This window comes from Balaenoptera ricei, chromosome X, assembly GCF_028023285.1.
Source record: "Balaenoptera ricei isolate mBalRic1 chromosome X, mBalRic1.hap2, whole genome shotgun sequence".
NCBI lineage: Eukaryota > Metazoa > Chordata > Mammalia > Artiodactyla > Balaenopteridae > Balaenoptera > Balaenoptera ricei.
In genome coordinates this window covers 42,731,230-42,745,620 of record NC_082660.1, presented here as the reverse complement: position 1 = coordinate 42,745,620, position 14,391 = coordinate 42,731,230, and the positions used below count along the sequence as shown (strand labels likewise).

Sequence of the window (14,391 nt, the reverse complement as noted above, 5' to 3'; positions counted from 1 at the left end):
GCCCAAAATTAGTAGAAGGAAGGAAATAACAAAGGCCAGAGAAGAAATAAATAAAATAGAGACTCAGAAAACAATAGAAAAGATCAACGAAACTAAGAGTTGGTTTTTTGAAAAGATGAACAAAATTGGTAAGCGTTTAGTTAGACTAAGAAAAAGAGAAGACTCAAATAAATAACATCAGAAATGAAAGAGGAGACATTACAACTAATACCACAGAAATATATAGGCTCATAAGAGACTACTGTGAACAATTATTCACCAAAAATCGTATAACCTAAAAGAAATGGATAAATTCCTAGAAACATGCAACTTACCAAGACTGGATCATGAAGAAATAGAAAATCTGAACAGACCAATACAAGTAAGGACATTGAATCAGTAATTAAAAACCTCACAGCAAAGAAAAGCCCAGGACTATATGGCTTCACTGGTGAATTCTACCAACCATTTAAAGAAGAATTAATCCGGGAATTCCCTGGAGGTCCAGTAGTTAGGACTCCAGGCTCTCACTGCCGAGGGCCCAAGTTCAATCCCTGGTGGGGGAACTAAGATCCCACAAGCCGCGCGGTGCAGCCAAAAAAAAAAAAAAGAAAGAAAGAATTAACCCTTCTCAAACTCTTCCAAAAAATTGAAGATGGGGGAATACTCCCAAATTCATTTTTTGAGGCCAGCATGGCCCTGATGTTAAAGCCCACCAAGGACACTACAAGAAAAGAAAATTACAGGCCAGTATCCCTGGTGAACATAGATGTAAAAATCTTCAACAGAATACTAAAAAACTGAATTCTATAGCACATTAAAAGGATCAGACATCATAATCAAGTGGGATTTATCCCTGGGGGATGCCACATAATCAATGTGAACACCAGATTAACAAAATAAAAATCATGTGATCATCTCAATAGATGCAGAAAAAGCATTTGACAAAATCCAGCATTCTTTTATGATAAAACTCTCAACAAATTAGGTATAGATGGAATGTACCTCAACATAATAAAGGCCACATATGACAAACCCACAGCTAACATGATACTCAGTGGTGAAAAGCTGAAAGCTTTTCCTGTCAGATCTGGAGCAAGGCAAGGGTGTGCACTCTTGCCATGTCTATTCAACACAGTACTGGAAATCCTAACCAGAGCAGTTAGGCAAGAAAAATAAATAAAAGGCATACAAATCAGAAAGGTAGAAGTAAAATTGTCTCTGCAGATGACATGATCTCACATATAGAAAACCCTGAAGATTCTACCAAGAAATTGTTTGAAGCTTTTAAACTAAATCACTAAAGTTACAGGAGATAATATCAGCATACAAAAATCAGTTGCATTTCTATATACTAACAATGAACTATCCAAAAAAGAAATTAAGAAAACAATTCCATTACAGTAGCGTCAAAAACAATAAAATACTTAGGAATAAATTTAACCAAGGAGTGAAGATCTATATGCTGAAAATTAAAGAACATTGACAAAAGAAATTGAAGAAGACACAAGTAAACGGAAAGATACCTGTATTCATGGATTGGAAGAATTAATATTGTTAAAATGTCCACACTGCCCAAAGCGACCTACAGGTTCAGTACAATCTCTATCAAAACTCTGATGGTATTTTTCACAGAAAAAGAAAAACCATCCTAAAATTTGTATGGAACCACGAAAGAACCTAAATAGCTAAAGCCATCTTGAGGAACAAGAACAAAGCTGGAGGCATCACACTTCCTGATTTCAAATTATATTACAAAGGTACAGTAATCAAAAAAGTATGGCATTGGCATAAAAACAGACACACAGATCAAAGGAACAGAATACAAAGTCCAGAAATAAACCCTTGCATATAGAGTCAAGACCAACATGCCAAGGGAACACAATGGGGAAAGGGCAGTCTCTTTAATAAATGGTGTTGGGAAAACTGGACAGCCACATGCAAAAGAATGAAACTGGACCTCATCTTATACCACTCATAAAAATCAACTCAAAATGGATTAAAAACTTAAATGTAAGACCTGAAACCATAAAACTCCTAGATGAAAACAAAGGGGAAAAGCTCCTTGATATTGGTCTTGGCACTGATTTGTTCTTGTTGTTGTTGTGTTTGACACCAAAAGCGCAGGCAACAAGAGCAAAAACAAACACGTGTAAAATTTTTTACATCAAACTAAAAAATTTCTGCAAAGCAAAGGAAACCATCAACAAAATGAAAGTCCTAGGATGAAAAAAATTTTTCTGAGCTTAGAATTCTATACCCAAACTGTTAATCAAAAATGAGCAAAAAAAAGGAGGGTGGCTTTCAGACATGCAAGAATTCAGAAAGTTTAGCACCATGCAGACTATAAGAAGGGGGGAAAATAACATAAGGATTAAACAAAACAAAATCCAACTAAGGGGACAGTGATTTGTTATAACCCAGAAGAAGTGAACAAGATCAAAAAGAAATTAAAAGAAGATCTTTTTTTTTTGCAGGATACTCAAATGTTGTCTTCTAACAAAGTTTAAATGACATTGTATTACATTTCCTTTAATAGTATTCCAACCACTCTGCTTGGTTACAGTGAATAATATTCATAAATTACATTATTACAAGTGCTGCTTATTGGTCTTTAACATTAGGCTCAATCCATAGACAAAGCAGATATTTGCTTATTAGTTACAGAATGCAATTGTTATATATCTACAGTACAAAATTAATTATAAATAAAAATTAGAAAGGAAAAAAATTGAAAAGAGGCAGGAATGTCAATGAATTAAATTTACCATCCTTCATAAGAGGGAGCTAAAAGCTGACTACAGTTCATAAATCAGGAAATAGGCGAAAAAAACTGTATTCTATAAAGTTGTAATGGTAAATTACCAGAAAGACTGGGTGGGAGGGAGGCTTGATATTTCATTTTTGCCCTTCCAACAATCTGAATATTTAAAATCTATCTGTAAATATTTTTTCTCTTTTAAAGAAGTTGTTAGAGGGCCTTCTGTATTTGGGAAGAGCAAGCTTGTCTTTGAACTGCCCAAGACAGGGTACTGAAAGGTAGCCTCTGGGTTCCCCAGAACTCTTTTGTATTAGTCATTCTGCAAATGCAGCTGCTGTCAGCTTCTGAGCTGAAGACACAAGAAAACTGATAGGCCTGTAGGGGCTGTTTCTAGGAATGAGGACAGCAGTCAGAGGGGGCTTGTTCTGCTTATAGAGTCCCAGCAGAGCCCACACATCCTCCTTTGATGAGTAATTCCCAGTCAGAATTTTACCCAGGGGTCACCCTTCCATCTCCTCCTGTAGAGAAGCCTTTTCTCTCTCATGCTGCTCTGAATGAAGACAGGAAGTGATGGTGCTCGGAGCAGTCATCCGCTTGGGTACAGACAGCTGTGACTCCTTCTCACCTGCCTTTAAAGTCTCTTGGCCATTCCTGCATTTGAGGTGGCCCTGTAGGTCTCCACCTTTTCCACATTGCTTCGGCTCTGGGTATCAGAAACGGTCCCAGCTCCATCGTAATGTGACACAGGGCTGCACATTTGGCAGCACAAATATCTGTAGATTGGCAAACCCTGAGCCGGTCTCCACAGAACAGTTGACCTTCATGTTAGAACGGGGGGCTCAGTTGAGGGCAAGTTTGCTTCTCAGGGGACACTGGGCCATGTCAGGAGACATATTTGTTGTCACACCTGAGGGAAGGGTTGGGGGTGCTCTAGTGGGTAGAGGCCAGAGATGCTGCTAGACATCCTACAATGCAGGACAGCCCCCTACGACAAAGGGTGATCTGGCCCACAATGCCACTAGTGTCGAGGTGGAGGAACTGTGTTGGAGAGTCTGGGAGAGAGGCAGCGGCTAGAGGGAAGAATAGTCCTGTATGGGAAGGTGGGAGATTGAGGTCTGAGTGACCTTCGTGAAACCGTTTTGCCTTTTGCTGAGTCCTCTCAGGTCCTGTCTGCCTCGAACATTTCCACCATGTGACCTCTGGGGAGAGGGGACCCAGGGGCTGTAACATCTCCACTCCAGCTACATGATTTCCTGTTTCCAAAACATGAGCTGGTTGTGTGTCAAAAGCTGGAAGGCTGATCAAAACCAAAATTCTCATTCAGCATAACAAAGAAGGCAGAAGGGTGTTCTAATTAATCAGATATTCTTTCTAACTGAAAATGAGGAACCGCCAACCTGAAAGTTAACAGTTAACATTTAAGGCTGATGGGGCATAGTTTAATCTTGGATTCAGACTGTTGCAGACTACAGGTACTTCTGTATTGTACTGGTAAAATGGGGGAAAAGAGGCTTTTTGAGGGTAGAATGCCAGATGATTTACTCTTTGGGATTTCTAAACACATTTTGTTGGGTGTGTGTTTTCTTTGCAGGCACTTTTCCTTAATTCTCTTTTTAAAGTTACTTGAAGCCCATCCTCACACACAGTGGCCCCCCATTAACCACCACTCTCCCAGCCTGGTGTGGCTTGCTCGCTCGATGTCTCACCAGTCCCCAGGTGTATGACGTAAGTACAGCATGGCCGGGTTGCCATGGTAACACTGCAGTTCTGCTATGGCCTTTGCTTTGAATTACACCAAACGTGACAGAGAACAGCATCAATGTCTCCTTCTCTTAAAGACAGTTGAGGCTTCCAGCCTCCCCAGCCCCTCCCCATATACAAATGGAATTCCCGTGCCACCTCTGATAAACTGTTTTTAAATTACAAAAAATGGGTCAGATGCCAAGAACACCATTTCCTTAGAACTGCTCCCGGTTTTGTAAAGTGATTTTTAATGCTTATGGTGAGTTTTTAGTGGAATATGAGCCTAGGTAATAATGCTAATTACCTTTCCTTTTATGTTGGAAGGATACAGACCAATAGATTAAAAAGTTAGTTTTATAATTTCCCATCCCATTTTATTTAATAAATCTGTCTTTTTTTGAATGCTGAATAGTTTGCTCAGTTTGGACCTCTGTGTAAAGTGACAGTGTGGGCCATTTGGATGTGTTTTATCATCAGAAACAAAGGGTAGTGACTTGGCATCCTCACTTCTCCCACTAAAGAAGCTCCAACTGATTACACTGTTTGAGTTTGTTTCACTGGGCTTACGTGTTTCTTTGCCTTCTAGCTCTAGTCTCTTTTAACCAATTTCTAAAGCCTTCCTTCTTACTTAGGTTTTACAAGGGTCACTTTTCATGCCTCTGTAATAGTAAAGTAACTAACCCACTATGAAAACTTTATAAAAACCTTACCTAATCGGAAGCTTACCAGCTATTCCTCACACATCAGTTAGGGGTGTCTGGCCTACTTTGAACTCAGCATAAACTCAATATACTTCCAGGGACTTAAATTGAAAGTGCTCCCCTCATTCAACAAAATTTGTTCAAATTCCTAATTGTAGTAAAAGAATGAAGCTAGAACACTCCCTAACACCATGCACAAAAATAAACTCAAAATGGATTAAAGACCTAAATGTAAGGCCAGACACTATCCAACTCTTAGAGGAAAACATAGGAAGAACACTCTTTGACATAAATCACAGCAAGATCTTTTTTGATCCACCTCCTAGAGTAATGGAAATCAAAACAAAAATAAACAAATGGGACCTAGTGAAACTTAAGAACCACCCTCCATTCTGCCGCTACTGCCTTGGGCTGGGGTCCTGACTGGGGTCCCAGCCTCCTCCAGACACAGAGAGGCCTGCTGCTGAGAGAGTGAGAGCAGAGAGTCTTTGGAAGTTTAACTGAGGAAGCCAGAGGTGAGAGAATGGAGGGGGCTCCATGTGGAGTCTAGTGCCGCGTGAGGGCATCAGATGAGCCGTTCTCTGGGCTGTTTGACACACTTTTTTTTTTAAACATCTTTATTGGAGTATAACTGCTGTTTAAGCAAGAGATTTCCTTTTCAGTAATTTTTATACATAAGCCATTTGGCTTTACTAAAATGGAATGACTTTCAAAATGCTTTGTTAGGGATTTGGTGATGGCTGCTCATTTCTTTTTGTTTGGATGATTTCCTTAGAAAGAACGCTTTCTGATTGTTCGTTATTCGTCATTTCCACTAACTCTAAACAAAATTTAGGTTTGAAAACCGCCTAGAAAACAGTGTTCTTCCACTTAATGAAAATGATCTGTGGATATTTAAATGCACACATTCCCACGACAGTCTTGCTTGCAGGTGTTTGCAGGGTTATTTCACTCCATTTCCATAGCAGCCCTCACTGGACAGCTAGTTATGTAATTACACAAACCTTCAGCTGAACAAAACTTTTGTCAATCCTGTCATCTGGAATTCGAGGGTGTGGGATAGTTTTGTTGTCAGCATAGAACATTCCTTAATCTTCCATCTGGAAATCCCTCTCCACTGGGTTTTACTACGTCCTTGTTTCTGAGTGACCTTTCCTGGGGTACTGTTTGTCTGGGCTTGTGAGTTTCATCATGGAACGGGACAATATCCAGTCTTGTTTTCTCCTGTCAGTGAATTTTGGCCCTGCTTCCCACTGCGAGGGGTCAGAGTGGGGCTTGGCTCCATTTGCAGAATTCCCCGCACATGCAGTTGTTCTGTATTCCTCTCTGTCCCCGTGTGGCTCCAAACCTCGAAACAGCAAAATACGTGCCAGGAGAGCCTTCTCCTGAACATTGGGAGCTAAGGAGCCCTGGGAGAGAGATTTTGACAGAGATGAACAAAAACATTACTTAGCACATGTATGCACGGGAGAAATGGAACGTGCTAAAACAGGGAACATGATGTCATCTGTTGTTAAGAAAACCATCATGGAGCAGATGGAGTTTCAGGACTTTCAGAACTACTAATGGGGAGGAGGAAATTGGGGAGTTTGGAGTGAGCTTTAGAATTATGCTCTGCCCGAGTCGAGGATGTTTACTGAACTGTACATTTGCTCCCTGCCTCATTCCGGTGAGGGTTGGAGGCAGCAATCAAGAGGACTTGCGTGCTTGCCTGTTAAAAAAGCCGGAGCCCTGGTTAAGTGGAGTCACACTGTGGAGAGTGGAGAAGCCGATGTCACTGAGAAACAATGCAGAAAACAAGCATGTGCTTGTCACCCTTACGTGCCCAGAGATGGGCCAGGATAGGAGAGGCAAGGTAGGCAGAACCCACGGGTCCTGCCTGGGTCGGTGCATTTAACAGGCGTTCATCTAGCACCTCCTAAGAGGTCAGCAGCGCAAGGAAGGGTGCCAGGAAGAGGAGGAGATCACTGCTGTTCTGTGGTTTCTCACGTAGCTGGGGGATCCCCGGCCCGGACCCGGGAAAATCTACCCCAGCCTCGGGCAGCGAGACCGAGTGGGGGCCACGTGGCTGTCAGGGAGGCAGGCTCAGCATCCCACACCAAGGAGACCCTGTCGTGTAGAGGCCGAAGGACCGCAAATGCACTTTGAAGGTAGATGGGAAATAGGAGAGAAAGAACCGTTTACGCGGAGCGGCTTGGAAGCATATGTTTGCCATTCAAGGAAGAAGTTCCCCATGTTTGACGGCCGTGCAGCGGGGGCGCGGGGAGTGTACCGCCCCTTGCTTTGCTTGTTAAACCATCGGAGGATGAAAGGTTGTGCCTGACCTCACGCTGCTTCGTGACACTCTCCCCATATTCTCGTAGTTTCAAGTGGCTGCCACGTAGCCTGCTTTGCTCAGCCTTGTCTGTTCTGCTACCACCACTGCCTAGCATGAGATGCCCCACCAGTCCTCTTCCCGACGGGGTGATTTTTCACATCTTTTATGTGGGTAGAACCAGTCTAGGGACAGCATAAATCCTAACTCTGCTTCCAAGCAGCTGGACAGCCACGGGCAAATTCCATGGGTTCTCTCAGGTTTTCTTCTCTGTGACCTGAGTGTTTGTGCCCTTCATAGGGAAGGGGTGAGGATCAAATGAGAGCTTCTGTGACGTTCCTGGCAGGCGTATAATAGATGCTTGAGAAAACGTCCCCTCCCTCTCTGTCCCTCGCTTCATCCACCTGAGGGCTTCCTTCCCATCAGGGTGTTTCTGTGGGGACAGGAAGGAAACCCTAATTATGGCTTATCCTCTTCCCTGAATTGCTGACTAGGACAAAGAGTAGTTCAGCTGTAAACCAGGTGGGTTTAGGGTGGTCTGTACAGAGCAGGAGGCCACCTCCACCCCCAGAAGACCTTCCCAAAGAAGAGAGGACCTGAAACCTATTTGTAGGTTTGCCCAAGGACCTTACTCCTTCCTACCTTTGTGGGTTGGGAAGCCGAAAATTGGAGCTGATCTCCCTTTCTTCCCTTTTGTCACTTTTTGTCCCCAAGCTGTCAGGCATTTAAAATCAGAACTGCTTTCTGGTGTTTGAAGTGCTGGTTCAGCACCAGCCTTACATTGACTAGCACTCTACAGTTTACATCCAGTTATCATGCTAGAGGCTCAAGGCAGGCAAGTTTTATGATCCCTCTTTTCAGATGAGGAGCTGAGGTTGGGGTGGGCTTCAGCCCGGGAAAACAGTGGTCTTCCATTTGTCGTTGATGTTCGTGGTGTTTGTTGCACTTTTCAGAACCAAGAGCCGCTGAGAGAGGAAGACTCTGATTTCATCCTGACCGAGGGCGACCTCACCTTGACCTACGGGGACAGCACAGTGACTGCGAACGGCTCCTCAGGCTCCCACACGGCCCCCACGAGCGTCGAGGTCAGTCGGAGAACGAAGGGCAGCTCCGAGGAGGTGCTGGAACGAGACCTGGGAATGGGAGACCAGAAGGTTTCCAGCCGGGGCACCCGCCTGGTGTTTCCCCTGGAGGATAACGCGTGACTCCCCGCCCCGAGCCCTGAGTGACGGGGTAGGCCCACTGGCGGGGTGAGGATGGCTGCGAGCTTGAGGTGGGGCCTTGACTGAATGGAACTAACACTTCTATTTTATTGGGGTCTGAAGATATCTTCACATTTAAATTTTAACCCAAGACGCAGCTGGTGGGGCTGAAGTGTCTCTAAATCAAGACAGATGCAGACCTATTCCCACTTTTTTCACATAGTAGTGCGCTGTTCAGAGTTAAACAAACAAACTAATAGCATGCTTTAATGCTCTCTTCATTCATTCACCTGCAGATCTGAACAAGGTGTGGCAGGTTGACGAACTCCTGGGGGTTCTTCCCAGGAGAGGCTTCGTATCCAGACACAGCGATGCAGGTCTAGCTGGTTGTAGGAATAGCAAGGGGGGAACAGGCTAGAAAAAGACCGTGAAGGAAGGCAATTGAGATTGGACCTCCAAGGATTGTGAGAGGCTGGTGTTAAACGGGACAGAAAACATGAAAAAGCAATTTGAGTGGAGGCTCCCGCAGCTAGGCTGCGTGACTGCACCCTCCCATCAGGAATTCCTGCCCTTTTTGGCTACCTGTGTTTCCTCTAGACTGAAGATTGGAAAATCTGTCCATGAACATTTCAACATGGGGGAACGAATTCCAATTCCTTCTCTGGAAATCTCCATAAAGAAGAAGTTACTGAAATGTTTGAAACCAAAGGCAAAATAGTGTTATACTGTTGTTTTTAATTAATCTGAGGACAGGAGAAACTGTTTAGAAACTGATGGTGATATCACTGCAAAAATCAGTCAGTTCTTGAAGGCTCCCATATGAGCTGACTGCCTGGAAAACGATTTATAGGACTGGATTCTATTGTGGGTTTAGAAATAAGACCACAGTTTGTGGGGTGCAATTTTGTCTAGGGAAGAGAAGGCAGTAAGAAGCCTAAGAGGGAACAGGCTAGTATTCAGAGGGAAGAAATCTCACTGCAAACAAAACTAACTGCAAAGAAAGTACAAGATAGTATTCTAATGACTGAGTAGAATTCCAAACTTTGAGCTAATAAATACATGAGATTTCAGTGGCCACATGGGGAATCAGAGGCAAGTCAATGAAAAGTTCAGCATTATTCAACTTGATGGAAGGTTCTGTCTACTATAGACAGATTAGGAATCCAGATGTCTTGACATTGAATGCCATGTAGAGAAGGGCCATTTTCTTGGTATCTGGGGAGGCTTGCACCAGCTTCATGTGTAAGCGTGGTTTCAAATTTAGGTTTTTAGTTTGGTTTCTTTGTGGATGAGCCGCTCCACCTGCCCGCACCTGCAGTAGGTGAAATACTGAGAGAACTCTTGGAAACCAAGTTTGAGATTCTCCCCGTGTCTCTATGCTTCAGTGCTAGTATATTTGAAAACCCAGTTTCTAAAAAATGCTTTCATAAAATGTGGCCATTTTTCTTATTATGGCAGACAAAATAGCGGCCCAGTTCAGTCTAGGACACCCATAATGAAGTCAGTCATTGAATCTTCTTGACTCGCATTTTTAATGGTTAATCTTTAAATAAGACATTACTTGATACTTTGTTTTTGAATTGATAATTTGTGCAAACCAGGAAAATTTTATTATTAGGTTGAGCCATATGAAATTGCTGACATTCAACCATTAAAAAAAAAATAGATATGGCAATTTCATATGGTTCAATATAATATAATTGAATCATTTTTATTCCCCTCTTTCCTTCGTATCTACACTAAAGTCCATTTTGATTTTATGGTCATCCATGGGCTTTGTCCTCTTCACTGCAAACATTTTATTCTAACCTACTTAAATATAAGTAAATGGAGATTTGCTAAGACCAAAAGTGAGCTAGGTTTGTAGTTATGTGGTTGGATTTTTTATTCAGTGGATCAGAGTAAGTCACTGACCCGTGGTCCTAATTTTTGTTTGCAAGATGTGGAGATGAATCCTGACCTTACCAGGGGTCATGGGAAGTGAGTCCGCTCATCAACATGCTTCCACCTCTCAGAAGCATCATGCCTGTGCTGAGTGGCAAAAAAGCAGGGTGCCACGAAGGCCTGAAACCACCTCACTCAAGGCTGAGTATCTGTTGCCAGTCTGGCAGAAATCAGATCGAAACTGCTAAGTAATGGTGCATCCAGCTAAAGAAAGTTCCCCTGAGAGAGTAATCCCAAGTCATCTTATAAACATGTTTGTTCTGGGTTGCGGGGATGACAGTTCAGTAGTCGAATGCTCTAGAGCACAGGTTCTCAACCCTGGCTGCACATTAGGATTACCTGGCCAGTTTTTTAAAATATTGATGCCAGGGCCCTACCCTCAGAGATTCAGATACAGTAGGTTTGGGGTGGGCCCTGGCTGCCATGCTTTGTTCTGGAGCCTCAAGGATTCTAATGCACAGCTAGGGTTGAGAGCCTCTAGTCTAGAACTGGCAGTGGACCCTATTTGGAACCTTAAAGAATGGCCTAGCAAAGAACATTTTATTTTAGTTGTTAGTCATGTGGAGCAAACAGTTGTTGATCAGTTGATCAGACCGGGCAGCTGTGAGTTTCATGCTAATCTTTGCAGAAGTCAAGAATGTACCTCTTAAAGTACAACCTAAAATGTCACTTTTGAAAACCTTAGAGCGTGAGAAGGAGAGATGGGCGACTTGAGTGTATGTTTGGCGGGGGGGATTAAAAACCTGTCATCTTTGCCCCCATCTGTGGGAAAAAAGGGGTTTTGTCTTAACTGAGCTGCAGACTAATCAAATGTGAAGCTTTCTGAGATGGTATCTTTGCAGTTTAACCTGAGATTATATTAACAGTCCCCATTGCAGTCAAGTGAACTTTCTTTCTCTTCACACTTTGCTTGTCCCCATGCCTGCATCCACGCTGGACTCCTCAGGATAAGGATGGGCCCATTTATTGCCTGAGCAGAGGCCCCATATTAAGTGGAAAGTTGTGATCACTTTGCTGTCACGTGGCGGTGGTGTCGGTAGCAGGTAATTAAGGAGATGCAAACTTTTGTATAGCACCGACACAGGAAAGACAAAAGCGCCTGCAATTCCTTTTCATACTCTTTTTGGGGACTACAAGGAGAACTGAAGTAAAGAAGGAAATTTGGAATTTAAAGAAATTTTGTATTTCTTCCTAGGAAACAGGTATAGGAAGGGCATATGTGATTAAATGGCCTCTGACCATCAGGAGTCAGAGTGACCAGATGAAGCATTGATGCCCTGCAGCCCAAAATCACACTGCGACATCAAATGTTTCATCAAGCAAACAGCAAGGAGCTCTTCAGGCCGTGTTCTCTAGACCTGAAAATGTCCTTCATGGTTCTAAATCTCTTTAGAAAACCTGAAAAAATGTTATCTCAGCTATCCGCGAACATTTCAGTCTCGGGCAAAGAAGTAATGGTTCTTTCCAAAACAGAAGTCTGTTTCACGCACACCCCCCCACCCCCCATCATAGCTCTCCCTTTCTATGTCCAGAGTGGAAGTTAACGTTATCATGTCAGCTATTTAATGTGAACAAAATGATTGCTAAATGTAGAAACACCGCTGATGCGCTCAGGAGAGGTTGCTGGCAGGGCAAACAAGCAACTCATCAAAGGGGAAAATCATCCGCTTGGAAACCTACCTTGGTACCCATTGCGAGTTCTAAGAGGTAGATCAGAAAGCTGATTTTGCCATCTGCTGTAAAATGCAATCTGGACTGAGAGCATCTGGAAAGTCAGCTTTCTGATTCAGTAAGTATATGACTCCTTATTCCACTTCAGAAATGGGACACTTGACAGGTTTGGTGCCTGCTTTTTGATGTTGCTTCTGTAGGTGAATTAGTGTAGGAGCTAGTCTGTCAAATACAGTAGACTGGTATCATTGAATTCTGATCCCTTCTGTTGTTTTTTTTAAGTGAGAATCTGGCTCACCAGTGTCAATTGCTGCGTTCTGATACAGTAAATTGAGGGCATCTAGTGGCCAAGAGTTAGAGTTTAGAAACGACCCACCTGAATGCTGCTTTCACCATGTGGATACCTCAAAAGACCTTCCCTCGTTCTAAAACCTAATAAGAACAATCTACAGAGAAATATTCTGGAAACCAATGCTAGTGTCTAACGAGGAAAAGCAAGTAGGCTCTTTGACAATCCTTTCAAAACGAGACCTAGAAAGAAACCATTTTTTTCCAGTTCCAAGTTTCATAAGCAGAGTTTCTATAAATTAACAAACCCATCTTGTCAACCAGTGCTAGCAGAAATTGTAAAGAGCAAAACCAAAGTTTTTGATGTCAGTTTTATTTTTGTAAGCAGGGTATAGTCTAACCATGGCCCACATGGCGCACACAGGCAGCCAGTTTTCTGCCACATGAGCCTGGGAAAAGATGAGAAGGAAGGGCTGCCTGTTCTGCTGCCCTTTGTAAAGGTGTGTAGCAGACATGAGAGTGCTCGGGAGAGGGAGGGAGAGGTTACCTTCTCATCCTGATGGCCACCTTTCCAAATGGGTCCATAGAACTGCCACATGTCATGGTCAGCTCACCTCTTGGCCAGTGGAAAATTATCTGGGCCTGTATGTGTTGGGGGAACTCAGGTGGAAAAGGACTTGGAAACAGCATGAAGAACTACATCTGCTGTCTAAAGCACTTCAAAAAAGTTAAGATCCCAGTGTTACTGGGTGAGTATCTAGCTGCATGGACATTTGGGGGTTGACTTTAGTTGTGATTATTCCAGCTGTGGGCTTTGGAGAAGCAGTGGGATGATTTTCAGTCGTGTGGGTGTTAAGTCTATGGATTTGGAATTTGTCACTGAAATCACTCATTCCGAAGTATGACTTCATGGTAGGGTCACCTCCTAGGTTTTTTATTTTTTACATAAAATACATCTGGTACTTCTTACTTAGGAAGTTTTACTATGTCCATTAAAATGATTAAATGTGAAGGCCACCAAGATTCATTTAATAGCTGAAAAGCAGTTTTTTAAATAGAATAGGATGAATTTAATATGGGCTGATGTGACCTTCTGGGGAATTTTTTTTATAGAGAGCTTACATACTGTAATTGGGGAAATTTTTGTCTTTTACTTCCATTCAACAGTAGCAAACTGGTGGCTTTATAAAATTAACATAGGATGTTATATAAACATGTTATATAAAATAATATTAAAGTATGTCTAACTGTGAAAAAGTGAAGACTTGGAGTTATCAGCAACCTTTATGTGCAATAAGAAAAACTGGAGTTAGGCCCCCAAAGTGCTCCCTTTCCCTAGCATTTTACTTAATGTTTGCCTTTGTGTATATGTTTAGATTGATATTATAAAGCTAGCTACATGTTTTCCTGCCCTTTACTGATATTTAACACATTTTTCTCAAAGCTTTTTTTTTTTTTAACAAAACTCAAAATAAAAAGATTAACTGGGTGAGCTCATCTTGTTTTGTATTTTTAAAACTATTGTCCGTTAGTAGAAGAATGCAGTATGATCCTGTTCTTAGTCTGTTTCTTTCCCTCACAGAGAGGTTCTGTTCTGGGGGGAAGCTGTTCCTCGCCAACTTCATTTAGAACAGAGATTGACAAATTACGGCAGCCCCTGGACCAAATCCAGCCTACTACTTGTTTTTGTAAATAAAGTTTTATTGGCACACACTCCACTCACTCATTTGCATACTGTCTGTGACTGCTTTCACGCAGAGCTGAGGAGTTGTAACAGCAGTGAACAAC

At 42.5% G+C, this 14,391-nt stretch overlaps 1 protein-coding gene across 2 annotated transcripts in view; it reads left to right on the top strand.

The window, feature by feature from the left end:
- The window catches only part of SLC9A7 (solute carrier family 9 member A7), a 146,558-nt gene extending 132,240 nt beyond the window's left edge, over positions 1-14,318 (top strand). For both annotated transcript variants that reach the window (XM_059910091.1, XM_059910090.1), the window contains 2 exons: positions 4,360-4,465; positions 8,452-14,318. In XM_059910091.1, the coding sequence (XP_059766074.1) occupies positions 4,360-4,465; positions 8,452-8,703 (358 nt within the window). In that variant the 3' untranslated portion in view covers positions 8,704-14,318. The remainder of the gene's footprint in view (positions 1-4,359; positions 4,466-8,451) is intronic.
- Positions 14,319-14,391: the final 73 nt, after the last annotated feature.